The sequence below is a fragment of the Orbilia oligospora genome, assembly GCF_000225545.1.
Source record: "Orbilia oligospora ATCC 24927 unplaced genomic scaffold scaffold00007, whole genome shotgun sequence".
Lineage (NCBI taxonomy): Eukaryota > Fungi > Ascomycota > Orbiliomycetes > Orbiliales > Orbiliaceae > Orbilia > Orbilia oligospora.
In genome coordinates, this window is record NW_011645564.1 from 1,127,738 (window position 1) to 1,154,845 (window position 27,108).

A 27,108-nucleotide genomic window follows, 5' to 3' on the forward strand; every position below is an offset into this window, starting at 1 on the left:
GGGCCAAGTTCGGTCCACCTCGATCGCCTAGGTACCGTCGATTGAATGTATGCATACAGGGCCTCGGTTTCGAAATTCCATGAACGCATCCCTAGACTGCATCGGCGACGGATGCATGCATAGGCTCCAGGGCCCCGCGCTGTCCCCGGATCTGATTTAAATATATACAAGGGGTAAACTGGACGAGGTGCATCGCGGATCTGCGATCATTTGAGCGCCCCTAAGGTGATATCAAGAAGGCGTCCTGGCGCCTGTGCAGCTGTGATTAATGTAGTTAAGAAATACAGAGGCTGCAGTTAACTGCATCCGGTTATCCCAGCATTGGTTTGCAGCAGGTCTCGACCTCTGGACTAAACATTAGTGGTGTATTGATGCGATGTGCATGTGGCTATCAAAATCTCGTAACTTAAGCTTCTTTGGGTAGCTACATTCCTACCCTCAGATGAACGACTAAGCGCCACTCGCCCGTGTACGAAGGATATCAAATGCAGTGAAACACCTGACCCTTCTGCTTCTATACCGAGATTCCCGGATTAAGATCACCGCTCACATCATACCTTATAATTTCTCACTGACGAAGGACAGATGCTCCGTGTCTCCATGGGTAAACTCGATCATGGCCTTCGCCCCACTTCACCACCGGTCGCCTAAGCGTACCTTTACACTACGGGGCGCATGGGCATCCATAAGGTACTTCGTAACTTGTAGAGCAACCGAATGATCTGGCTAGGGGTTTCCGTTCCCCATTAACAAACGAGAAAACCCCGAAGCCACTGTGGTACGTACTGTCCGGGCTGGATCTAGATCTACTAAGTGGCTACGCTATTAAATTGATGCTGCAGATAGCTGTTCATTGCTCCCTGCTTGCGTTTCAAGGCCGTTTTCCTCCGCCATGTCGGGGACCAATCTGCAAGCCTTGAGTGAATCTATGTAGAATGAAGGCCAGAATAATATATACCAATGGTCTAAAAACAATGGCCTTTGAAGTTTCACTCCTGGAATATATATGTAACGATGGATTGCATTTGCATGCACGGCTGCATGATAATTAAACATTATTGGGAATTTGGAAATCCTAACCTTGAAGCAGGGTATTTCAGTATTGAATTTAGATCACCAGTCCAGCGGCACCACGGGCCATGGGGAACTTGGGAATTGGGTGTACTACGCCCGTAGGCTGCTGATGTTCGCCTCGTGGGAAAGCACTGGGTGACTGGACAACCGAAGCACTCATGGTAGAGATAAAAACTCGGAAAACATGTAGCCTAGGATTTCTAGCGTGATATGCGTGCCGAAATATAGCGTGAATTTAATTTTGAAGGTTGGAGACTAGAAGTACTTGCGGAACCTATTGACTATTGCTGCCTTAGCAGCCTGTCCATGCAGATGTAAAATCGATAACTTAGTCTAGTGACGGGACGAGGCCTTACCGTGAAGTCTATCTGAAATCTCAACTTGCTATTCTAAGGTTCAAATGTTAAAAGGAAAGATCTTGAGTTCAAATCTTGGCAGTAATTTAGCTCGCAGAGGAAAGTAGTCCGGAATAGTCAGAGAGAAAGGGGGACTTTGCCCATAGCAGTTCCTGAGTCCATTTTCTCTTTCATTTCTTTGCCCCCCCCCCCCCATTCATGTATACGTTGGGGTAGTAGCACATATCCGTGAATTATACTAGTTATTGGATCAACTTAACTCGACAGCAAACTTGAATCCATTGGTGTAGATATAGATTCTATCTTACTTTACTCGAACCAACCGTAAAGTCGTTTTAATAATGAAGGGAATGTTCGATTTTTAGCGCCGGTACCCATATTATCGCCATCCGACTTTGCAAGAGGTACTTGTTACAGCTGTCACGATCGCGATGTCGGAGTTGGTAGTATTCTGACTCGAGGCATCCTATTTCTCGTAAAGTAGTAGAAGACACTTCTGTCAACGAATGGTCGTCCTCTACAAAATTGCCCAGTGTAGCTATCTTTTGCTTCACAAGCGACCTAGAAGACCTGACCGTATAGCTTAGAACCGTATAGCTTAGAAGACACAATAAATAATCTATTTGCAAAATTTAGTCCCTAGTTTGGGAGGATGCTGGTAAATAAATCCAAGTACGGATTAAGACTTGTATATTTAGACTTCCGAGCCTTTTTATCGAGTCACATTATAGAATTGTGTATAGGCGGCTCTGATAGGGTGAAAAGCCATCATATAGGCATCCTTGAGATGAATATCTATATTGGGATGTTGTAGCCTCGAAACACGACGAATGCATGCTGGGAGACCGTTGTATTCGTAGTTGTGTAACATGTTGTATTTTGAACATCAACAACGCAGTTGGTCTCGTTTGCGCGCGAAAATTCCCTTAACCCACAAAGGGCAAGTTTGGGATATCAAGGAAACAATCTCATCCGAGGTTAGCGTCTGGGGAATCTGGGGTTCTGAAGTGGGCTTGGACCTATTTGGCTTGGGCCCTTTTTTTCTTGCAATTTCTTGCAATTTAAACGGCAACGGAACAGACGGGAAACTGTCGCATCCGAGCTCGAGTCAGTGCGCGTCCTATTATATCGACACCAAGAGCTTTAAGTCCACGGATGAAGCTTTGAAATAGCGGCAGGTTTGGAATTGAATGCATAGAAAATCCGTGCTTTGCGTCCGAAAAGCCTACTATTGGGTTTCTTTTGACATGTGAGGCCGAGTATAAGATTCTTGACTCGACTTTTTGACCTTGAGAAGATGGTGTTTTTCACCATTGAGGCAATAGCAAAGATATTATATAGGCTATTTGGACGGAAATCTTTGGTTGTCGTGAGGCTGTTGGCCGCAATCTCCCGAAAGGAACTTGTAAACTCCGGAAATTCGATTTGAACAGCGTTGCCAGCCTGTTCGCGAATAATAGGGTGAGGTTTAGTAAGGCTCTTAAGGTGACCGAGCACGGTCGCAAAGAAGCGGTTGGACTCGAATTCCCCGCATTTTTCCTCCACCCTCAGATCGGGTATACAGGCACAGAGCTGTCTTTGAATAGGATAATGGTACCATGGTGTGCACTTGAGCTTTCTTTCCTTCCCCGTTTCACTGCACCGGCTCGTTAACGTTCGTTACCAGTCGCCACTGTTCCCAGTACCAAGGGACAACCTCTGACTGATATCATTCGAATTCGCTGAGGCCAAGGAGCGCTCTTATTTGGCCCTGGCCTGTCTTTCGGTTCAAAAAATTTGGCCACGACGTCCTACATTCCATTACCTCTGCATTCTCGACCCTGGCGTTCATTCTAACGTTAACATAACCAAGGTTATTAATCAGTTGGGGTAACACCGTCTTTTCCTTCGCCCCAAAAATCGCCGCGGCAGTTCCGGCCAATTAACAAGCAGCCAAACCAAACCAACATTGCATTCTGCAGAAAACGACCAGACAGCAGCATTTCTCGCTTCTGTGATTCCCGAAATTTTAAGCCATATTGTACCTGCGGTTTTCGGCTTTCCCGTAATCTATCTGAAAGGAACAGCACACTTGCATATCGGCTCTATAGATAACGGAAGTATAGTAGCCGACCTCTAGCATGGCGAGCCTGGATGGCTCCGACGGCCATGACAGCCCTGCCACGGTCACGACAGACGAATCACCTTCGGCCCATATCCAGGTAACACCAATCATTACCGACCAAATAAGCCCTCAGGATCCATCGTCGACGTCGTCGACTTCTCCCGCAGTCCGCTCGACTACGTCGTTTCACGTTTCAAAACGTGCGCCTAAGGCATGCGGTAATTGTCATCGTCGAAAGGTACGATGCGATGCCCACTTGAATGCCGACGGCCAACCGTGCTCTTATTGTCGGAGTACTGGGCATGAGTGCGTACTACTCCCTGGTAGACGCGGCAGGTAAGACAAACCACCCAACCCGATCTAAGAAGTAGGAATGCCGCAATATTATGCACGATCGCCAAAATTTAAGCCGACGCGATGGTTCACCCCCGTTATGCCTCATCTTGTACTATTCTTTCTAGCTCCATTTGGTCTTGAGCCGCCTTTTCTTTCAACCAGCTGAACGAGCTAGTCGCACGACCAGCTCGCTCTTGCCGCCGCTTAAGATTCAATTGGATGATGAATACTAATTGCCCATCTCAATCTGTAGCACTTACCAGAAAACTAAGAAGCGACTGGCTGCGCAACAAGCCGCCCTTTCCGTCGGCGGCCAATCCATTTCTTCACAAGAACCCTCAAACTCGGACCAGCGGCGCCAACGGCGACAATCTGATTCTCGTGTTTCCGGAACTGCGTATCATCCCACCCGATCACTATTGTCGCCCAAAGATGGAGACCCCACCACATTTACACCGTTTCCGCCGCATAAGGACCCGAACCTGGAAATTAACCCATCCTTGAGCGATGAACATGTCTGGGTTCAGTTTTTGGACAAGGTCCATGACAGTTCGGGGACCGGACCGGTTGGCCTTGAACAGCAACTTACTGCCCAGAATACTCCTTCTAGTTTCCGCCCTCGAGCAGATGATCATCAACAAACCCGTGAGAATTCCACTGATCGAGAACAAGAAGGGAAGCGACAAGTTCTGATATTCAATGGAGAAACAGCTCTTGACGGTGCTGTTCCAACTATCGCTGGATTGCAAAGAATGCCAAACGCCAATACCGCCACCCTCGATCCCCGTCTGGATTCGTCACTATCGCTCAGCCATGTCCCTTCTTTCACACCGCCTCCCAGTTGGACGACTGTTGCGAGCAGAGCGCATATCACAGACTTAAAGATCTTACCCGATGATGATGTCTCATATCTTCTTGACCACAAGAAAGTTCACATCTTCCCACCGATCGAATTATGTGATAAGCTCGTCTACACATTCTTTTGTTATATATACCCTCATCTACCGATCTTGAATCGTCCATCGTTTATCCGAGGTTATAGAAAGATGATGTCTGGTGAAGGACTCTATTCCCTGTTCCTGATGCATGCAGTCCTATATGCGGCCACTTACCATGCCCCGACAGAGATACTCAAGCAATGTGGCTTCGAAAATCGGCTCACTGCCAGAGCATATTTCTTCTCGCGCGCCAAGCTGATGCATATGATGGATGGTGAAAAAGAACATCTATACACTATCCAGGGTTGTACGCTAATGAGTATGTGGTGGACTCGATACGAAGAAGAAAAAGAAACTAGGTTCTGGCTACAGGCAGCCGTCCTATTAAGTCAGCGGATGGGAATGCATCGTTCCATTCGTTCGGGCTGGGGGCTGGGGGCGAGTGAACGGCGGATGTGGAAACGTATCTGGTGGACTTTATACGTATGACTTACATACCCCCTTCGGATATAATAAAATTTGTTACTAATACCTGTGACAGAGCCGAGATCATATCACAGCATCAAGTCTTGGGAAACCAAGTCTGATTAGGCTGAGCGATTGTGATGTGAGCGAGTTAGAGGAAGACGACTTCGTGGAGAATTGGGGAAACACGAAACCCGAGGATCTAGCTGCGCTTTGTCCTGTCCAACTGCCTGTGACGATTAAATACGTTATCGAAATCTCCAAGCTCGGTAAAATCTGTACGTTTGTTATTCATATAAAAAAACGAAGAAAGATTGTAACTAACAAATGCCCTCACCATCTAGACGAAAGGATTGCATCTGTTCAGTACTCATGTACCTACCGTCCTACTCACAGGGATCTTGACGACCTTGCCAACGACCTTGCGGATTGGAAAAATAACCTACCACCAGAACTCTCAACACTCCGTTATGACGAAATGCGAACATGGACGTCAGAAAACTTCTGGCCAATATTACTTCAGCTCGTTCACGACCGTGCAGTATCTATGCATTATCGCCCGCGATGTTCATTACCGAAGGGTCGTGCGTCATGGGAAAGTGAAAGTTCCACTGGAGACGACGAAGCGTTGGTAAAAGAGAGAGAGAAGGCTAGAAAAGCAGTGGTTAGCGCAGCGAGCAATACATTTAGACTCACTGAAGACCTCCTGAGACACGATTTGTTGAAATACGCCCCTGCCGCTGTGTAAGTCCTCAAATCATCCCATATACCACTTTAATAATTGATCCTAACCTCAGAATTTAGTCAAACACCACTTTTCATCGCTATGATTGTCTACGCCGAAGAAATCAAACTCGCGCCTGAAGGCTCGACCCGCCATAGTCTTGCTACTAACAAGATAAACGTGGGTATGATGGCTCTCGGCGAGCTACGGAAAATCTGGGCGGCTTCATCATGGACATTCCGTCTCTTCGAGTTCATAATCAAAAACAAGTTCGTGGGAATTGGAAAACCAGATATCTCTGTTGGCGGTGGTGCTGGGGTTCCCCCAGATGTGGCCAGCCACACAGGCCTTAACAATCCGCATGGAGGAATGCACCCAGTGGATGATGCGGATGTGTGTAACACACATGCAGGAATTCCAGAACTAGACATTGACCCACAACTTGCTGCTGAGAGTGAACGAGGCTTTTTACCGGGCGGAATAGATCCTCACATACCAAATTCCGCGACTCCAACTCCAGGTCCAGGTCCAATTTCTGGTGGACAACCAGTGTTCTGGAATACTGGCAATCATGAAACACTAAGCCCAGATGCTGCTGGGTATGTTATGTGGGATGGGCACCATCCAAACATGATGGGGCATCAACCTGGACCCGAAGGGTGGGGTGGTGGGCATTACGGTATGGGAATGAATGGCCCTGGTGATGGTCCTGGTGGTGGCCATGCTGGTGAAGATACAGGTGGGTTTGATCTTACATGGCTGGCGATGAGTGGGCTAGCTGGGGATATGCCGTTCCATTTTGAAGGCGGGCCGGTCACGGGCGGTGGGGGTTCGATTGGATACAACGGAGCACCCGATATCGCAAAAATGTCTGGTGGTTCCCTCAACCCTGCCAAGATGGGAGCAACCGCAATCGATCTCTGGAATATCCTAGGCCTCGGCGGTAGCAACTCATTCAGCAATTTCTAAATGAATGGGATCTATATATTGATATATCTTATGACGTTGCGTTATAACGTTTGTTGGAGTTGGTTATTATATGTCATGCTTAAAAACGTCTTTTTATTGCAAGGGTGTACTTATTGGAGTTCTATTTGGGAAGCTAAGATATGCTCAACGGTCCATGATGATCATGCTGTTTACTGGGAGTTTTTACTTGCAGTGTTTATAGTATACTGTCAGTTTGGGTAGTCAGCATTGAACGGCGCGATTCATTTTAGTATACACAGCTTCTTACGATTCTGAACTCCTTCCTAAAAGTTTCCTTTTTCTTTTTTCTTAATGCCCTTAAACCTTCCGAATTCCATAGTATATTTCGAGCCACACGCAGTAGTTATCACTTATATCTTCGGAATGTAAACATCAGAATTTTATTACCATAATCCCTGATTTCCGGCAAAAGTGGACCTGGAGAGACGCCGCTGACATCTTGATTCTAAAAGACCCCTGACCACCCCATGTCAGTTCAAGGAAGGAGAGCCTCTGACTAAGGCGCCAATTGATTAGACAAGCAGCTTATCAAGACCTTGTGTCAAATAAGACGACAAGCCCCGCAAAAATACACCCCGCAAAATCCCCACTTGGCGGGAACACAAGACACTCTTACTAAGGCTGCTATAGGGTATCGGTAGTTCATTTCGGACCGAAGCGATGCTGGTGGTGTGCATTGGCCATCGGCTGGCCAATTGACGGCGCTGAATTATCAACTCCAAACATACAAGACTTTGGGATCTAAGAGGATCTATAAGTATCAGCCGCGGCAAATCCTTATGAGATAGAATCCAGATTATAGAATTCTTTCTTGCTATATATAGAATATTTTTTCGAGCTCGATATCGATATCGCGGTCAGTTTGTTGCATTTTCAATAGAACAACACAAAAATGACACCAACGGATTCAGAAGTTGACGTCCTGATTGTCGGCGCTGGGCCAGCAGGTAAAAGCTCCAGCGGACGCCCTAGTGGATATGTCGATATGTAATCAATTTTAATGGCTAGCTAACCCACTAATTGCCGAAAAAAACTAGGGCTCATGTTGGCAACATGGTTATCGCAACTCCAAATCAGTACCAGGATTGTAGACAAAAGATCTACAAAAATCATGGCCGGCCAGGCGGACGGGTTTCAATGTCGTACCCTTGAGATTCTAGACAGTTTTGGAATCGATAGGGTCTGGAAAGAATCCAATCATATGCTCGAAGTGTGTTTCTGGAACCCTGATGAGAACGGAGTAATTCGACGAACTGCCAGGGCCCCGGACACTCCTAAGGGGCTTAGTCGATTTACAGAGAGCGTGCTACATCAAGGTGAGTTCGTGTTTTAATAATATTATAAACAGCTCCACAGCTCAGTGAAAGATTATTCGCTCAATATGAATTACAGGGCGCATGGAACGCTTTTTTCTCGACCATCTTAAAGAAACCGGAGATAGAATCCGTGTTGAACGCCCCGTAGTCCCTTCGCTTCTCCAAGTCGACGAGTCCGAGATCAAAAATCCATCAGCTTACCCAGTGACGCTGAAACTCCAGCACCTGACGGACGAACAAGCAACCCCAAACCAAGGCAACAATGTCCCCAACGGCCTCTTCCGTTCAAATCTTACTGCCGACGACACTGATGATTTAATCCGAAAATCATCAGGGAAGGAAGGAACAGAAGAAACCATTAGAGCCAAATATGTAGTCGGCTGTGATGGTGCTCATAGTTGGACTAGGAAACAGCTTGGATTTAAAATGGAAGGAGAACATACGGAGATTATATGGGGGGTTCTGGATGTAGTACCTATCACCGATTTCCCGGACATCAGAGTTCGTTGTTTGATTCACTCCGCGAGCGCAGGTTCTTTAATGGTTATTCCCAGAGAGAAACGGGTCGTTAGACTTTATATCCAGCTGAAAGAAGTTGGATTCGGTGGAGGTGCAGTGGATCGGTCCAAAGTCACACCGGAGCAGATTCTGAAAGCTGCACAGAAGATTATAGCCCCATATAAGCTAGAATACGAACAGTGCGACTGGTTCACTGCGTATCAAATTGCACAGAGGGTGTCGGATGGATTTGAGAAGTTTGACAGAATTTTTTTGGCTGGTGATGCAGTTCGTAAGTTAACCCGATCGTTCGATGTGCATTGTCATATAAAATCTATTAGAGAAGTTTTCTGAACGACTCGATATCTAGATACCCACAGCCCCAAAGCAGGGCAAGGTCAAAACGTCTCGATACAGGATGCCTACAACTTGGGTTGGAAAATCGGGATGGTAGCCCGGGGACAAGCCAGCCCGGAGATTCTTAAGACATACACCACGGAACGCCAACAAATTGCGAAGGACCTAATTGCGTTCGACCAAAAATTCTCGAAGCTTTTCTCGGGCCGACCGGCGAAGGATGTATCTGATGAAACCGGTATCAGTCTTGAAGAATTCCGAAACGTTTTTCACCAGGGAGCTGTATTTGCCGCTGGATTAAGTGTGGACTATGGACCGAATATTCTAGTCGTTAAGGAAGACGAGGGGAAGGAAGGGACAGTGAGGTGTCGACCTGATTTAGCTGATAAGCTAAAGATTGGTATGCGACTTCCCAGCCACAAAATCTTAAATCAATCCGATGCTCTAGCGATCGAGCTTCAAAGGCTGCTGCCTTCAGATGGACGGTTCCGACTGGTTGTATTTGCTGGTGACATCTCCAAGCCCGAAATTTACTCTCGTTACGAAAAGCTCGGAGACTATCTGGCCTCGAAAGACTCCTTGATTTCATCGTATACCCCACAGAACAGCCCTAGAGATTCTGTTATCGAGGTGCTCACAGTACATTCGGCTAAGCGAACGGATATTGAGTTACAATCTTTACCGGAGGCCTTCCGTCCCTTGGATAAGTCGAAAGGCTGGGATTACTGGAAGGTTTATGCAGACGACGAGAGTTATCACGAAGGCCATGGAAAAGTTTACGAGAACTTTGGGATTGATAGAGACGAGGGATGCATTGTGGTAGTTAGGCCGGATGGATACGTTGCGGCTACCGTCTCGGTGGATGACACTCAGAGCTTGGAAACTTATTTTGGAAGATTCATGATCAGATTGTAAAGAAAAAGATCATATTATTATTTTCTATGCCGTAGATTCCTTATATTTCCCTGACTTTAATTTTTTTTTTTTTTTTTTTCGTTCTTTTTTGGTCCTGGAGATATATATCGATACACGGAATTAATTAAGAATTCAAACTCGAGGGACGAGAAAAGTAACCAAAACCTAAATTTATAAAGTGTCGATTCATTCCAAGGCTAGATCTATAGGGAAAAGGCTAAAGATCTAGAACACAGAGTCATCTAGAGAGCGGTTGTATAATATAATAAATTTTGTATCATAGAAAGGGAAGGAACAATTTTTGATCTAGATACAGCTTTTACCCATATCAAACAAAACTCCCAGAAGATAAATCTAAAGCATTAAAAAGCTGAAGCACAATCCCTCTCAAACACAATCCTATACAAATTCTTACTCCTCATATCCTCCACACTCACCACAGGCTGCCCAGCCAAAGAACTACCCGCCATCCAATCACTAGAATAAGCATGACAATTATACCCATCCTGGAACTCAATCTCACTGTATATATACAACTGACAATTACTCAGACCCAAACAGTACTTTGTACAAGCATTAACATTCCCAGCAAAGATATCCCCAACCTTCGTCCTACCATTTTGCGTAGAAACTCCGCCAAGGACACCACAGACTTTATTCTTCGGATAAATTGGCGTTTTAACGCCCTTGAATATTGCAAAGCAGGATTGATCATAGAAGAACATCCCCGCGGATTCTTTAGTGACGTAGTTACCGAATGGTTTGTTGTATAACCGGCAGTTTTGGGGGTACATTGGATCCAAATTTGCGATGGGGAGGTATTCGAATGCGTAACAGTCATCGAACAAAGCGCATTTGTCGGAACAAGATTTAGCGTCTGGAATATTTTGGTACCAATCGCCAATCTGGAGGTTGAAGTAAGCGTCTGAAGCAGTACCCTAAACACCCGTACACGCCGGAGCGGCGGCGGAGGTGGTCTTTTTGGCTGTGGCAGTAGCTGCAGTAACTGGTACCCTGTTTACGAGTATTTGTTAGTGTATGTTATTGAAATATTAGGGATTTATGACTAAAAAATCTTACCTTGTGTAATACACTGAGGCAACTGTCACAGCGCTGACCGTTGTGCCATATGTAGTCGTTTTTATTTTGGTAGGCACAGTCTTAACAGTAAGGACAACGTTAGGAGTGAATGTGTATGTTCCCTTTGATTTGATCGAAGTGCTAATAGTCACCGGAACAGTGGTTGTGACTTGGTTGACATATGTCGTTGTGACTGGGATGGTAGTGTAAGTACTCTTGGCTTTTGCGGCAGCAGGTAAAGCAGAGGCTGACTCCAGGAAGAGTGCGACAAGAGGGGCCAACAAAGCTGAGTTTTGAGTCTTCATTGTGGTGATCTCGGAACCACTACTATATGTACGGATCGCAAAGAATAGGCTAACGCCGTGAACTGGTTTCAATAGATGTATTAGAGGATATCTTTCAAGTGGAATTATGAGATCGAAATCTCAGATTAAAAGCTTGGTCTTTAAGGAAAGTGATAGTTTTGGAATTGGATCGATTAAGGAGTCTAGCATAACAGAGCTTAGGGGGTTTCGTAAAACTCTTTGACCTTTAGTTTGCTGTTACGGGAGAAAAAACATCTCGAGAAGGAGACATAGCTGCTAAATTATATAGACACTTCTGAGTATACTGCGTCGCATTACCCTTGCAATAGAATATTCTGTTCCTTCGAAACTCTTTTTAAAATCTATGATAGCCGGTAGATCTAAACACCTCCGGATACTCGCTTAATAACAGAGTACAGAGTACAGAGTTCTGAGCTGGGTGTAGTATGAGATTGACGTTTGTACCCCTGGTGCAGGTACGATAACTTTTAATAAGTTTGAGCTAAACTCGCCACATGTAGTTCATGCGATTGAGAAGAGGCTGGTACTAGTGAGGCGTTTTCATAGATCCGTATTATTTGCGTTGAAATTGTTGGAGTTTTTGTTAGTTCCGTTTTCGGAATCCAGGCGGCTGTCTTGAGATATGATTCGACTGACTTTTTCACGGAGAAAGAAGTGAACACCTTATGTTAGTTCCTTCTCTGTATTCGGGAATGGAGTCAATATCTTTTTTTACTGCTTTTGAAATTTTTGATAATATCCCCTCATCTATGCAGCGAAGCTCTTAGACGAACAAGCTCGAGAGCCTCGATGCGAGAACATATTTATGTCTAAATCTGGTAGGGATGGGTAACAATGTCTAGTTAACTATGCAGCTAGCATGAGAAATTCACTGTCTGAAAGCGGACTGAATGGAAAACTAGTTCGACATGTGGGTGGCTCGGATCTAGACTGATCGAGGTTGTGATTTGAACAATCTTATAAACTTAGTTGAAACGTATGATCATATGAAGTCCTTGGGAAGAACAGCCTAGAAATCGTTTGAAAATGCCTCGAACATGGGTATTCTCGAACCACAAAAGATTACATGACTTCGGAATCTTTAAGAAAAAAAAGAATAGATCACTACCTTTGGCAAGAGGCAGAACAAACAATCAATGCGATTAACTAAGAATGATGTATGATGCGCCGATGCGCCGCAAAAGAGAGTAAAGTAGCCACCAACAAGTCCAATCTTGCAGACTAACTAAGCAGAAACGAAAAGGAATAGAGTAAAAACCAGAAACGACCCCAACATCTCTAACTCCAAACTTTTGCTAAACCAAAAACGACTTTAGGACCTTTATCACAAAGCCACTTAAGATCTGCCAGCACCTTTCTGATCCCCCCTCGACCCATCATAGAAATCCTGCCTCTCGTACCCTAGATTCTGACTCTGCGGCCTTAAAGTCGCATATGCTGGTGGTGCATCCCCGCCCCCGGAATATCCACCATGTACTGGCCCAGCCATAACCGGTTGCCCACCATGTGGCGATGTAGGCCGTTGCTGTGAATTTCCATATACAACCGGCGGTTTCTGCATCGACGGAGATTTCGGGGGGGCATCTTGGTTATTATAACTTTCGTTATAGGGCGGGTATCCTTGTGGTACCGGTGGGGACTGTGTTCGTCCGGAGTTGTACCATTCTTGACGGGCGGCTTCTTCTGCTCTTCGCTTTCTATTGTGAGTCTTTGTTAGCTATTGTCTACTAGGTAGTATCAAGGACATAATGGGATAGCGAAAGAGCATACTTTCTGTTCTTGTAGAAGTAAACGCCGCCAACTACTAGGCATAGTTCTAGTAACATTTTCGGGATTGATGGGATTATCGGGATAGTGTGTAGAATTAACGACAGTCAGTTCGAGTTGTCGTGTGGAAGTTAAGATACGTTGTTGATTTAGTGTGGATTTAGACCCGTGTTGTGTTGGATATCGCAGGATGACGTCGTTGGAGGCGAATATCAAAGGCTCAGGTTTTAATTATACCTAATAGGTATTATAGAAGTCGATGATGATGTATAAATGAAGATATCTAGAGAGATCTTTAACCTTGGATCCGTTGTTCTCCTAGCTTATAACCAAAGAAAGAAAGAAAAAACCGCCCGTCAAGATATTATATATAGAAGAACCCTGTTCCAAGGCCTTTAGTATTTTTGCATTCGTCATCTGCCAGAATCACCTTTCCATTCTTTCGGCCCCGACGGAGTAAATACTGTTCTCGTAAGGTTACAAGGTGACCAATCCAAAAGTTCCGTTTTTTGCCACTAAGAGGGCCTAGTACCAGACCGCTAGCTACTTTGTACGCACATGGCACACACCACTCCCACCTCGTTTGGGGGGTTTTGCTTTGCTGACGTATACAGTATGTTTGTCGGGCCTGTGTCGTGGGCCAGCGTACGCCTTGCTCGGCTGCGCCCCGTTCGGGTAATTTCGCGATGTAAGTTGATTATACCTATAGATGAGACTCGAGGGCGGAGTAGACGGGAGAACGGATGAACCTGTTTAGAGCATTCAATAGTCGGGGAGACATTAGAGTAGTAAGTTATTTTTCTAAACTCCATTTCGCAAGATTAGGTTATCTCATATTAGAAGGAGGATGGATAGCTTAGGATCGAGAAAGAAAAAACAATTCATAGCTTCGGCACTTTTTGGCCTGGGATATCATATGTAATAAATACAAGCAAAGCATTCCGGGGAATGATAATAATAAAACAGTATAGAAAATGGGATATCAATATATGCTGACAATTTAGTAGTATGAAAAAGGATACTACCGTCGCGCTCCCTATGATTAACTGACAAATCTAAAAAGAGATGCGAAAAAAATCCCGTGAGAACCCCAAAAAACCAAAACTAAAAAGAAAAAAGAGAACCCCATCAATTCACTTTTAAATGAAAGTCATTAACATTGCAGAGAAAAAAGCTCCCAAGCAAGTAAGTAAGCTACCGAGACCAATGCTCGATGCAGCACCTGTCTGAGAAGGGGCGGGTGGGAGAGGAATGCTCATTGTAGGCGTGATCTTTGGCGCGGCCGAGATCGTAGAATTCGATAAAGTGGTATTTCTGGGGATGGTGGTATTGAACCCTGGGATGCGAGTTGAAGTGATTTCTGGCAGTGAGGCAGTTGTGACCAATACAGCAGTAGTAGTTTGAATAATGCTGGTCCTGCCCTCGACGACAGTTGTCGTAGTTGTTGGCTTGAGGAAATAGACTTCTGGGATGGATGTTGGGCGCCCATTGATAGTGGTTCTGAGGAACGAGGTGGAGAAGAAGGTTCTAGGTGTTGTGATAGGGACAACAGATGGGACTAGTATGACGGTTTCTCTGCCGTTGATGGTTGTGGTGACGCTAACGGGCTTGATGGTATAGAACTCAGAGAGTGTGGTTTCATCGCCGTTTATAGTTGTTGTCTGGAGGATAACAGATGGGAGATTGAGAATCGGAACGCCCTGTGGCACGAAGAAAGTACTGGTAAATACGCTTCGGGTTCCGTCAACGGTCGTAGTACCGACAGTAGTGGTTAAAAAGGCTGAGAGGGATATGGGGAAGTTAACGGTGGTGGTTGTTCCGTCGATAACTGTTGATATTTTTAACGTTTGGATACGAGGATTGGGTAGAGTAGACGTTGCAGGTAGGATAAAGGTTGTCGTGCGAAGGACCGTTCTCCCAGATACGATATCTGTCAGTAAAGTCGTACTTGTCAGTGGAGCAAGTGTTACCACCATTGGGCCGAATGTCGGGAGCCCATTAATGATTGTAGGCCCGATTGTTGTAGTCAGGAATGGGGTGAATTGAGGCACTGGTACGGTCACCGGAAGGAAGAAGGTAGAAGAAAGAACCGTTTGACGACCGTTGATTGTAGTAGTAACAGGGACTACCGTGGGTCTCGCTGACACCGATAGCACGGTGAGGAATGTAGTTGTCTGGCCATTTATCGTAGTGACCACCGGCTCGGCGGAAACCCGAGGTTGGAAGGAAGTTATGGGAATTGTCGACTCAGTCAAAAGAGTGAGCGTGGAGCTGCCTCCGCCTGGCATTCTAACTACCGTGGTCATTGGCACTCTAGTAACCCCCACGAAACTTGTGGTTGTCGTTTCGGTTCCACTGATGGTCGTTACCCTTGGGGCGGGCATAATGAAGGGTCCATCATCGCGCGGGCGTGTTTCTGTTGGATTAGGTCCAGGGGTGACCGTTTGGCCTGGTGCAAGTCGGGAGGGTGTGGGCATCAGCAACAACGTGAAGTCGTCTGGGTTGAAAGTTCGTGATGCAGGCCTGCCAGACCCACCAGTTGTATTCGGATTCGGGTTTGGGTTCGGAAGGGGCGTAGGCCCTGGCCCTCTTGTAGGTTGCTCATTAGGTCCTCCTGGAGAGGTTTGATTAGGTGAGTCCGGAGACCGGGTATTGTTTTCCTCGTTCGGCCCCCTGGTTGGTCCTGGGCCTGGTCCTGGGCCTGGAGATTGAGTATTGTTGTCCTCATTTGGTCCCCTATTTGGCCCCCTCGTCGGCTGCTCATTCGGGTTCGGATTGGGGTTTCCTTGTGACTTCGGCCTGTCTTCTCCAGGATTTGAAGTCTGGCCTGGCCCAAGCCCTTGAGTCCTATTAGGATCGCCCGAATTTGGTATTCTAGTCGCGCCTTCTTGAGTTTTACTATTCGGTGGGACGGCGTTTTGGTTATCCTTTGGCTTCGTAACTGGTGTGCCGAAACCGTCAATACTATCTTTGCCCTTTGTTTCGATAACAACCGCAGTTTTTGTAGTTATCGCCAAGGTTCGAGTGAAGTTAAGAAAAGCCTGATACTGAGTACAGCCTTTAAAAACTGAAAGTGTGAACTCGCTATATGCAGGGATCGTGACAAGAACAGTATTTTCAGGGCAGACATCAGTACTTGTAGTTGGCAACCCAACATCATCCGTTGCGGTTGGAACCGAGTCAGTTGCTGTATCATCATTAGTTGGCGTGCTACCAAGTGGGAGGTTGTATCCGAAGATGAACTGATATGTAGTAGGAAGCACAAGGGTTATATCATCAGTGTTCGAGGCTGTGGCGAGAGAGGAAGGGATGATGTTCCCAGTGTTACTCAGGATGGTATTGTTAGGCTGAATAGTCGTGATATCTGGGTTTTCGGTTGAAAATCCAAGGACAGTTTGAAAGGTAGCATTTGGAGCATTTGTCGAGGTTGAATCATCGACAGTAATGGTGGTCACGAAGTAGACGGTAGGATTAAGTTCCATGGAATAAAAGTGGCATCGCGCGCCGGGGACACTACATCCATTGGTAGGGAAGACATATTCTGTAACTGTACCCTGCGTAGTCGAGGATGATGTGGTCGACGTTGACTCTGAGGTTGTGGTATCAGTGGTCGTAGAATCTGAGGTGGTGGTTGCGGTATCAGTTTCAGTAGTTGTTGAATCAGTAGTAGTTGTCTCTTCGGATGTCGTACTCGTTGTGCTACTGCTGGTATCGGAGGTAGTTTCAGAAGTACTGGTATCTGAAGTAGTTTCAGAGGTACTCAATTCTGTTGTGCTACTAGATTCAGTGGTTGAATCGGTCGTGGTTGGTTCCGTGGTCGTAGTATCAGTTGTAGTAGGTTCAGTTGTAGATGCCGTAGTCTCTGTGCTCGTGCTCTCCGACGTCGTAGTAGGTTCAGTTGTAGATTCAGTAGTAGACGTCGTAGTCTCCGTACTTGTGCTTTCCGTTGTGGATTCAGAAGTCGTGGATTCAGAAGTAGTAGTACTTGATTCAGGCGTAGTGGTAGTACTACTACTAGTACTCTCCTCAGAAGTTGTAGAAGATTCAGTTGTCGTCGTTGTTGAAGGCTCAGACTCGGACTCAGTCGTACTCGTCCCTGAAGCTGTCGTACTAGTCGTCTCTGTTGTAGTAGAAGTTTCAGATGCAGGAGTTGGCTCAGTTGTAGTAGAAGTTTCAGATGTAGGAGTTGGCTCAGTTGTAGTAGCCGTCGTGCTAGATTCGGTAGACGATGTTGTTTCTGTCGTAGAAGTCTCTGTTTCAGTACTTGACGAGCTTGATTCTGAAGTGCTAGATGAAGATGTAGTTTCACTAGTTGTAGTTTCGCTAGTCGTAGTTTCGCTAGTCGTAGTACTCGGTTCTTCGGCTGTTGTGGTCGTATCTGTAGTTGAAGATTCAGACGAGGATGATGATGGTGATGAAGTGCTACTACTACTTTCTGTCGTAGTAGTCGTTCCCGCCGTCGTAGTCGTTGAATCAATTCTACTTGTGCTCGTACTAGTCTCAGTAGAACTGGAAGTATCCGTCGTCGGTATCGACGAACTCGTACTTTCACTCGAACTACTCTCAGTCGTTGTCTGCGAAGATGTAATTTCAGACGTTGTCGTTGTCGTCGTCTCAGCTGACGACGATGTTGTTGTTGTTGTTGTGGTAATTTCGGTAGTTGTCAGCGATGTCGTTGAATCCGGTTCTGCGCCAGGATTAATTATCTGAGGCTGTCCAACCACTCCGCTGGTCGTATACAGCAATAACAGCACAATGGCTGCCGGTAGACGCATTTTGAAGATATATAACTACTTATTTATGCCAAACAGAGGTGGAATATATGCGTATGTGTATCGATAAGGCCTACGACTTCCTCTTTTGTATTATATATCCCTTTGTTGGCGGTCTTGGTGGAGCTATTCGCTACCTTTTGACAGACATGCAAGACATATTAAGAAGCGAAAGAAGGTATCGAGAAGAGGGGAAGGAAATAAGATAAAACAAAAATCTTCGCTTCTGCAGGCTCTTATCCCTTTTATCGATCGATCATTGAAGACGCCTTACGGGGGGGTTAATAGACCAGTTAGATTCTTCCGCCTTGTGGAGTTTAGTTTTTTTCGTTCTTCAAGATGCAAGGGAGAAGATGTAGAATAGAGAAAGAAAGGAAGGAAAGAAGAAAGAAAGAGAAAAAAACGGCATGCTTGCTCATGCATCGCCTTAGCTTCGTTGCTCCTTAATTTAGAAATCGAGACCTCCCACCATATCGCGCGCAAGCTCCCTGCGGCTGAGGCGGGCCATTCAAAGGATTTTAGCATTTCGGAGGAGGTACCCAGTTACACAAGCCCACAAGCCCGGCTTGCCAACCAATCGAAACGTGAATGGCTGGGGCTATCTCAAATAAGGGACCAGGTTAGCAAACACTGCATGACAGCGGGACAGCTAGGGTCTTGTCTTCATCTGTCGTTCACGTCACTGGCGTACACCTTTTCTTCTTTTATGGGGAGACTCGTCCTTTTGAGAAGGAGCCGCAAAGCTTAGCTTCTTGTCATATAACATCGTTAAAAATCGATCGATATTGCATAGTTTAATTAATTAATCACCAGGGACTACTGTTGTAACGGCGAAGCTCCAGATTGTTATCTCGATACTCGAATCCATGGCTATGCACAACATGATCCTTGTCCAACAAATGTAACTATATGTTAGGATATCGATATCGAGCTCATGTTGGAATGTGACATGACGGACGCTCAAAGGCTGCATACATACGTTAGTCTTGCAATGTAGGTACTGTTATCCTTACCGAAGTACTACGGAGTTACTTACCAGGTAAAGAATACAAAGGTACTTCGAGAATTTAGGTAACAAGTGTAACACGCTGGATCAATTGAAACAAAAAGCAAAAGAAAACTGCAGAATCCGCAGCAGCAGATACACAAGTACATACATAAATGTTTCACGAACAGGCGCTTGTATCAAAACCATGAATCACCTCTGGGCCTCTCGACTGCGGCTGGCTGGATGGAACTTGCCGTTCGACCAGTCAAGTCTCTCACAACACGCTAAATTGTTGCATTTTTGGCCGACAACACAAAAGATGAGATCAACTTATCGTCACCGAGTTTTATGGAGGGGCTCATGGTCAGGCGGCACTTGGTGGCTGACGTACTCGTCTGTCATACATACACACAATAGCATGTGCTTTGGCGTAAGGATACTAATTCTAGTCGGTGGTTCTGGGGAGTCTAATTGCGTTAGCTAAAAGCCTTGAGAAACTTGCTTAATACTTCTCGATTAATTTACTCGATTTCTATATCCCTCGTTCATTGCCAACTAGAACCGGGTACTTAGGTATTTACTTACACTCAGACACATGGAAAAATGTATGAATGCAGAAGAAACTACGAGCTGGTTTCAGCACGTTAATCTCGCGCCCCCCCTCGTGGCCTTTCATGCATGTTCTCTTTACAGTAACATCGTAGTACCAATTAGAAAGAAACTTCAGCGTCTCAGGTCAGTTACTATCACACATGTACCTACAGCCTAATCTGCCTTGGCTGTCGTCCTACGTTGGCTAGACCGGGTCGTAAAAAAGTTATTCGGAAAGATCAACAAGACTAGAGGGGCTGAAAGTCAACCCGATAGGCTCTTTCCTTAGTCCGAATCCTCAAGATGGAGCACATAGAGGGCTTCGATACCAGACAAGAGGTGGAGGAACTAGCTCGGACTTTTGCTCAGAACGTCCAACTTAACCCGGCCCAGCAAAACCAACCAAGTTTACCAAATATCGAATTGCAGGTTGTCCCGGACCCACAGTCCCAACTCGATCAGCAGAACTTGCAGAACTTCGGACAAGGTCGTGGTAATCAGCAAGGTACTTTCAATATTGATCTGGGAGAATACCAAGGATACCCAGGGAATCAAGGTTATCGGACAATAAACCAACAAGGCAACGTCCCTTCGAACTCTCAAGCTCGAACGCCGTTGTTGAACCTCACTCCACTCGAACAGGCCTTTGTGAATGACATTAACAATGATAATAATAATAATAACCAAAGAAGACTACCCCAACGACAAGGGGCAAACTCTCCAGAAGAAAGAAAAGGCAGTTATGATGCTGGAAACGGTCAAGACCCATGGTACAGCTACCCATCGGAAAATATGATGCAAAATAGCCTCTTCACGCCTTCAAACCAAAATCCCACTCAAAACCAAGACATGTCGACAGCCAGCCAAGTCCAACGTCTTCAACAACGACTCCAAATAAACCGCGCCCCAGCAAACAATATCTTCTCAGAAGAGGATTTCGATTTCGAGTCCCAAGACGAACGAGCTTCTGGCCCTACCCCAGACACCGACGAAAAACAATTAACCCAAGGTGCCCCCTTAACAGGAAATCGAAATTCTAAGGTTTCCGCGATACCCCTTACTTCCAAAAAACTCAGTGAACACAACTTAACCCGTAACTTGATGTCTTCCAGCGGTGTACAGTTCTATGTTCGAAGGTCAGATAATTCAATCCAACCGCTTCGGGATTTGGACTATGTTGAAAGAGCTACGGCTACCGATGTGGGATTTGGGGCCAGCATGGCTTTGGCGGCTTGGTCTAGGTTCGGTGGCGCTATGGGAGCTGTTCGTCCCGAGGACTTGTACGCTTATATCACGAGACCTGGGATTAGGCCTACGGACTACTTGATCGTGGACACTAGGGCTGAGGGGGGGACTACGAGGCTTAGTAATGTGGAACAGGCTATTGATAGGGTTCATGTCATTCCTTATTCTAGCGACAAGTGCATGTTTACATCAGGTAGATTTCCCCTTTTCATATTTATTCCTTTTCAATGGTTTTGCAAAAAAGAACTCCTCAAGCTAATATATGTTTTTGTGTTTTTTGATAGATGAATTCATCAGTTTGCGGGAGGGTGAGGCCGCGAGTGATAAAGAATGCGACGTGATAGCACCAGAAATCGCCCGCACTGTTGCCAATTCTCGTGCAAGATTTAGTAAGTCACTACATTATCTACTTAATCCATTGACTGTTAATTGAGGTCAACCTAATTTTTATTGATCTCATTATCTAGTAATCGTCCACTGCGCCCAAGGAAGAAATAGAAGTCCAGTGTAAGCCTTCTTTGACCGCTCCCTCAAATTGCCTCCCAGACTAAAACCTTGCAGCGTCGCCATGGCCCTCCATGCTAATCTCCGCCGCACTGCCCCCGAAAAGAAAGTACTCCTCCTAGTCGGCGGCTCCGACAGTTTCTGGGCTTTCGTCAGGAACCCCCAAGCCCAACAGGAATACTTCCAACGTAAAGCGAACGAAATGGCAGCCCGTCAACGGACCCCAGAGCAGTTAGCATTACAACGTGAGCAAATTCTTCGTGAAAATCTAAATGTTATTGAACTTCCTAGTAGTAAGTGACTCCCTTTCCAACCTTCCGGACTCTTTTTCGCATGAAATGGTCTTATATACTAATCTGGTTTTGAATACGAACAAACAGGTCCGGAGTTCCCACAACAGCAGCAGCAACAGCGACAACAACCTGGACGCGCAGGAACCCTAAGCACAATGCCTGGAACGAACGTCATGATAGAATCTATAATAAGTCCGACTTGGGACCAACTAACAATCCAAGGTGCTCGTCGTCAGGCAGAATTTTCAAACTTACCACTCGAGGAACTTGACAGGGGTGCTACCATTGATAGAGATGCAGAGGCGTTTTTGAAGTTCTATGGACCTAAACCGGAAGATTGTATAGATGAGAGTTGTAAACCTATAAATCGCGGACCTTATAACGGTGGTCCTCCGGGGCCGGGTGGTGGAATGGGAGGAGGCGGTATGGGCGGTGGTGGTATGGGTGGCGGTTTTAGTGGAGGTATGGGTGGTGGGATGGGAGGCAGCTTGTTGACGAAGAGGAGTATGGATCCCTTAGATATTGCGGGTGGGAGGTTGAGGAAGAGATCGTTTGGAATCTTTATGCCGGAACCTACAGGGAGAGGTATAAGAGTCATTCATCGACGGTAGTTAGTTCATTAGTTCATAAGATTCCTTAAGTCAATTGATCAAGTAGATGTATGAAAGTTGAGAATCAAAAATCATAGAACATATCATTTACCTCGCTTTGTAGGGTCTGATTCAATGGAAACTAAACATAAACTGGTGAAAAACCTTTGATTAAAGGCAGAAAGTGAGCATGCGAGGAGGGAAATCTCAATATGAATCGAAAAATCAATCAAAAGATCAAAACTGAACGCTCGGGAGAGTACTACGCAATAGACCAAGGGACGTTGTGGATTGGGGAAGAAGGAACAGTTAGATTCTATATACATTTATGGGCAAGGCAAAGCCTTCCCATTTCATAGAAACTAACATTGGGGCAGGTGGTCGGTACATGTTGGTGGTGGTAGTTGGGTGGCAATATGGCCACCCAGGGGCGTGCAACTAAAAACGTCTGGGGGTAGTTTAAACCAGACCGCCAGGCCCCCCAGCGGCCTGGCGATCAAAAAGCATATTCCTCCAGCGGAGGCCGCTTTCCTTCATCCTAGATTGGGAATACAATTATTAGCATTTTATATTTTTAACTATACACGAACTATGAAAGGGCTCTTACCACTCTGAGGCGTCCGCGAACCACGCCGCAAGGACCGCCTCGACAAGGTAGGTGTCCTGCGACAGCAGGACGGACGAAAACTCCAGCTCTTCGGAGCTGAGGTTGAGCTCGACCTTTTGGTCGGGCTTCGTATTGTTGGCAAGGACTCGCCCTTGCCTGCGGATTTCCTCCGCGGTTGGCTCGCCGATGCCCCCGTGGGGGCCTTCGGCGTTGAGACTGACGTTCTCTTTCCTAGGAGGAAAGAGATCCGAGAAGGCACTGTGGCCGGTAGCTCTACGCGACCTCTGGTACATTCGGACGTTGAAGGCCTGGTAAGCCTCCTCGTCCGAGAGAATTTTCATTCGAATGAAGTCGAGCTGCATCCCACCGGTTTCCTTGACGTACATGTCCGTGATTCCAACGAGAAGTCGATTCAAGTTGTCTGTGACTTGATTATGAATATTTGTATCCAATTCGACCGGGTAGCTCGAGATCTTATGGGAATGTCTAACGTCGAAACAGATTTGATCGAAGACGTCTTTCCAGAAAACAAAAGTTGGAGTTTCGGGTTTCTTTGGGGTGATTGTTTCGCCCAACGACTGCCAGAAACTCTTCTCTTTGCCCTTAAAACCCTGAGGAACAAAAGCGCTCAGCTTCAAAATGGCAGTATTTTGCTCAGGAGTGGTGAGAACGATACAGGGAGTCTTGATCGTGTGAAACTCCTCAGAGGTACGTGTCGAGAGAACCGAGACACTTGAGCCGTGGTGTCTAAGGGTTTGAAGCGGGTGTCGAATATAGGTTGCAGAAGCTGATCTGAGGAAACCAGGACGTCTAGTTGGGAAGGAATTAGGCTTGTTTTCTGCTCCTCGCTGCGATATATCAGGGCTTGTGATATTTGGATGGGCTGTGAGCCTAGAAGAACTGGTTGGACAGGTGTCTTGGACTTTGTTCCACTTCATCAAGGTGGGAATGATGTTATTCTTGATACCGTTGAGCAAATCGGTCGACATATTATTGATGCTAGACCCTGACAATCGTCGACCGACAGTATTGGCCAGATTGGTCATAGATTTAGCAGCAGAACTCATACCGATGCTTTGCTGACCTCGATTCTTTGCGTGATCACTGAGCTGCCTGTTGCTCATGATGCGATGGAAAAATTTAGGATTGTGGGGATGATTGAAGAGGAAGGCTCTCATATCCGAGACCTCCTGAGGAACTAGTTTGCAGAAAACACCAGTAACTGGCGAAAACTTGAATATGTAGACATTGTCGTACATTGATGGGGCCAGAGAATGAATTATGATTACTCCATTGGGCAATGTACACTCCAATGACCACCAATATTCGCGTAATTCAATCGCGAGAGCAATATTGACAGTTGGTTCCATGAACCAGTCGAGGAAGCCAGAGACGGAGGTCTCTTGGCAAGACCTGGGGGCTCCTGCGACGAGAGAAAGTTGAGTATGAAGATAAATCTCCATCTGATCGGAGTCTAAGTGCTTGAGGGTCGAAAGAATGCTGTGAACAGCATCTTTATCCATGTAGATGAAACTTGATTGTTGTGGCATGGTTGAATTAGGGTGAAATCTTCGGATGAGGCGATATTCGATGCCGTGAATTGGCTCAGAAGGTCCGTACTGAAGATAAGAAGGAATAGAAGGGATAATTTTATCTCTGGACTTTGGTGCTCCTCCAAAAAAAGAGGTGAAGCTAGCAAGTAGGCCGAAATTAGACCTCCTGGATGGCAAGCTTTGCTCGGAATGGCTATCTCCACGAGAATTTTTCTCCCATGAGAAGTTGATATCAAGATGATTTGGAGGACCGCGAGGAGGTGAAGAAGATAGAGTAAGTGAAGCAACGGATGGAGGTGACGGAGACAATGGAGGTGGAAATGGTAAAGGTGAAACTGCAGATGAGGGTGATGATGGTGGTAGAGGTGGAGGACGGGTCGGTGGAGGGGGGTGGACGCGACTTTGGAGAGGTTGGATGTTGTCCCCCGAAGTAAACTGTCTGTTCTCCTGGTCAGCCATCTTGAACGGTTTTCTCGACAGTCGCTCGAAATTGAAGCGGAAAAAGAAACAAAGGATGGAGATGAAAGCGAAGAAAAAGGTGAAGTCGATGGAGATCAAAAATTGATAATGGGAGACGAATAAATAATTACCTTGAGGGAAAGTTTACTCGGGTTCGATCGTTCGTGGGTTCAAGTTAGCGACGCTGAAGTTCCGTTCTGATGATGTCGATAAACAAAGTGCCATTACGAGCATATATACAAGTACCACTTACTGAGGCAACTACCTAGGTACTTACCTAAGTAGCTATACTAAAGTTCTAATGATAATGTACAATCCTTGAGCATCTACTCAAATCTACTAGAGCTCAGTACTTAATTATCAGCATAGCTACTAGTAAGTATTTAGAATCTCTAGTTGTGTAGTTTCTATATGGGTCTTTACTTCTTCCTATCTAAGTTGTGTCGTAGTCTCGAGACCCCTCTGACTACCTAACAGGTACCTGACTGGACGGACCTTTCTTGTGTTGGGGTCATCGTAGTCTCGAGGGCAGCACAAGACCGGTCTTCCATCTGTATAGCTGTGATATCACACACTCTTTCCTCTCATCAAACGCGTCTTCACCTCCACCTTCATTTTGATCTCCATCACCACTCTCATTTCCATTCTCACCAACATCTATATCACTCGAGCTTTCTATTCATCTATAATGCCTTCGAAAAAGAATAAACGCAAGCAGAAAAACAAAGTATGAACTACATCGGATCCCTTGTGAAGAAGATATGTCAGCGTTTGCGATATAAAGTATGCTGATAGTACGTATTGGTAGGGTACCACTGCTAGTGAAGAGGATATTTATACCTACCGAGGCTCTAAAACCGACAAGTACGGCAACAAGATTCCCAGGGTTCGTAACAAGCCAAATATCATCGTGGCACCTACCCCTAAGGGTGGCCGTCAAAATACCACGATGAATTCAAACGGCAGGTCGAATCCATACCCAGGGTAAGTTTGGTGTATCTTGTTTAGTTCTTATCTTAGATCAAGTCTTCTAGTTGCCGACATCGAAACCTCCATTTACGAGTTTTAACTAATAACCTCAATCTCTGATTATCTTTTTGGAATATATTTAGTGCTCCTTCTGATGGTGGTTCCAACACTGAATATGAGTTTGGCCGTCCCCGCGGCCTTCGAGTTCGCCCTATCAAAGAAAAGCCACGCCACGACCCTGTTGCAGATCTTAACCGAGTTATGGAGCAGGGCCGCCGAGAAGTTGACGCTCTTCGTCGTGCCATTGAAGTCAAAAAAAACTACGGTGAAAATACCGGACGTCTTCCGGGCTTGACCGACCAGCTTTCCGACAAGATAGCCGAATTGGAACTGTATAACACCAGCGAAGAGGCTAGAACGCAACATGCTTGGGCTTTAGCTCGTGATCACGACAACAAGATCCGAGAAAAGGCCAAACATAACCAAGAAAACAAACCACCAGCTGCTGTCAAAGGTCTCCGCCCATACCGTGGCCCAGAGGACTTTTGGTCCTACGACAAAGAGGACCGGGATATGATTATCGAGGCAGCAGCAAGAATCATCCAAAAGGAGGCACTGACCCGACGCCGTCGGGAGGTTGCACCCATTGCTGCCATCTGCCAACGTACCCGATATCTCTCTGTCGAACAAAGAGACTATATTGGCCGCTGGGTTCTCAGCTTGCCAGATGAGTTTGAAGGAGGGGATGGCCCTGCGCCAGTCCCGACTTATGGGTAGATTCGAAATTTCCGAATAGAAGGTTATCCATTGTATGACTTTCTATTTGACTGATTAGTTTCTACTGTCTACTGTCTACTGTATACTATTTTGGCCCTATCATCATTCCTGTTTGCACAATACAATGTATTCTACAAAATTCTTGAATGATATAACGTTTGATTTTGACCTAAGTTGTGGAGATTCGAATGAGTAACAAGAGTAAATAGTAATGTAAAATGTGCTTGCCTACTAAAAAGATTAGTTCCACAACACGAAAGTCTGGGTACGAGACTGAATGCAAAAGTGAAACTCGGTTGAAGCTAGTACCTATATATATAGATGTGTAGCCTCAGATCCATAGACGTGTTGGCTTTGGGAGAACACATACGTAGTCCCTAGTTATGATGGGATAGAGATTTCTTGTAGTCGTCATTGGAGTTATGCTACTCAAATATCAGTAGCCTTTCCAACATCATCACTAACATCGCGTCCTATTCCCATCAACTTGTCACTTAACACTAACCAAAGAGCT

General features: G+C 45.8%; 9 protein-coding genes across 9 annotated transcripts; 4 read left to right on the forward strand and 5 right to left on the reverse strand.

Moving 5' to 3' along the window:
• Nucleotides 1-3,550: 3,550 nt before the first annotated feature.
• Nucleotides 3,551-6,966, forward strand: AOL_s00007g310 (uncharacterized protein; the record flags this gene model as incomplete). The annotated part of the gene is made up of 5 exons (XM_011120211.1): nt 3,551-3,870; nt 4,124-5,291; nt 5,350-5,551; nt 5,618-6,017; nt 6,078-6,966. The coding sequence occupies 5 exons, from the start codon at nt 3,551-3,553 to the stop codon at nt 6,964-6,966; spliced, it is 2,979 nt and encodes a 992-aa protein (XP_011118513.1).
• A 913-nt stretch (nt 6,967-7,879) lies between these two features.
• AOL_s00007g311 (uncharacterized protein) lies at nt 7,880-10,073 on the forward strand (the record flags this gene model as incomplete). The annotated part of the gene is made up of 4 exons (XM_011120212.1): nt 7,880-7,934; nt 8,025-8,303; nt 8,380-9,093; nt 9,172-10,073. The coding sequence occupies 4 exons, from the start codon at nt 7,880-7,882 to the stop codon at nt 10,071-10,073; spliced, it is 1,950 nt and encodes a 649-aa protein (XP_011118514.1).
• A 362-nt stretch (nt 10,074-10,435) lies between these two features.
• AOL_s00007g312 (uncharacterized protein) lies at nt 10,436-10,867 on the reverse strand (the record flags this gene model as incomplete). Its single annotated transcript, XM_011120213.1, has 1 exon — nt 10,436-10,867. The coding sequence occupies one exon, from the start codon at nt 10,865-10,867 to the stop codon at nt 10,436-10,438; it is 432 nt and encodes a 143-aa protein (XP_011118515.1).
• A 144-nt stretch (nt 10,868-11,011) lies between these two features.
• AOL_s00007g313 (uncharacterized protein) lies at nt 11,012-11,458 on the reverse strand (the record flags this gene model as incomplete). Its single annotated transcript, XM_011120214.1, has 2 exons — nt 11,012-11,087; nt 11,154-11,458. 2 exons carry the CDS (start codon nt 11,456-11,458, stop codon nt 11,012-11,014), a joined length of 381 nt encoding a protein of 126 aa, XP_011118516.1.
• A 1,357-nt stretch (nt 11,459-12,815) lies between these two features.
• Nucleotides 12,816-13,305, reverse strand: AOL_s00007g314 (uncharacterized protein; the record flags this gene model as incomplete). The annotated part of the gene is made up of 2 exons (XM_011120215.1): nt 12,816-13,176; nt 13,250-13,305. The coding sequence occupies 2 exons, from the start codon at nt 13,303-13,305 to the stop codon at nt 12,816-12,818; spliced, it is 417 nt and encodes a 138-aa protein (XP_011118517.1).
• Nucleotides 13,306-14,385: 1,080 nt separating this feature from the next.
• Nucleotides 14,386-18,021, reverse strand: AOL_s00007g315 (uncharacterized protein; the record flags this gene model as incomplete). The annotated part of the gene is made up of 1 exon (XM_011120216.1): nt 14,386-18,021. One exon carries the CDS (start codon nt 18,019-18,021, stop codon nt 14,386-14,388), a length of 3,636 nt encoding a protein of 1,211 aa, XP_011118518.1.
• A 1,879-nt stretch (nt 18,022-19,900) lies between these two features.
• On the forward strand, nt 19,901-22,250 carry AOL_s00007g316 (uncharacterized protein; the record flags this gene model as incomplete). The annotated part of the gene is made up of 5 exons (XM_011120217.1): nt 19,901-21,035; nt 21,127-21,231; nt 21,310-21,349; nt 21,404-21,639; nt 21,727-22,250. The coding sequence occupies 5 exons, from the start codon at nt 19,901-19,903 to the stop codon at nt 22,248-22,250; spliced, it is 2,040 nt and encodes a 679-aa protein (XP_011118519.1).
• A 438-nt stretch (nt 22,251-22,688) lies between these two features.
• Nucleotides 22,689-24,848, reverse strand: AOL_s00007g317 (uncharacterized protein; the record flags this gene model as incomplete). The annotated part of the gene is made up of 2 exons (XM_011120218.1): nt 22,689-22,767; nt 22,837-24,848. 2 exons carry the CDS (start codon nt 24,846-24,848, stop codon nt 22,689-22,691), a joined length of 2,091 nt encoding a protein of 696 aa, XP_011118520.1.
• Nucleotides 24,849-25,536: 688 nt separating this feature from the next.
• AOL_s00007g318 (uncharacterized protein) lies at nt 25,537-26,594 on the forward strand (the record flags this gene model as incomplete). Its single annotated transcript, XM_011120219.1, has 3 exons — nt 25,537-25,575; nt 25,657-25,832; nt 25,961-26,594. 3 exons carry the CDS (start codon nt 25,537-25,539, stop codon nt 26,592-26,594), a joined length of 849 nt encoding a protein of 282 aa, XP_011118521.1.
• Between the last annotated feature and the right edge of the window lie 514 nt (nt 26,595-27,108).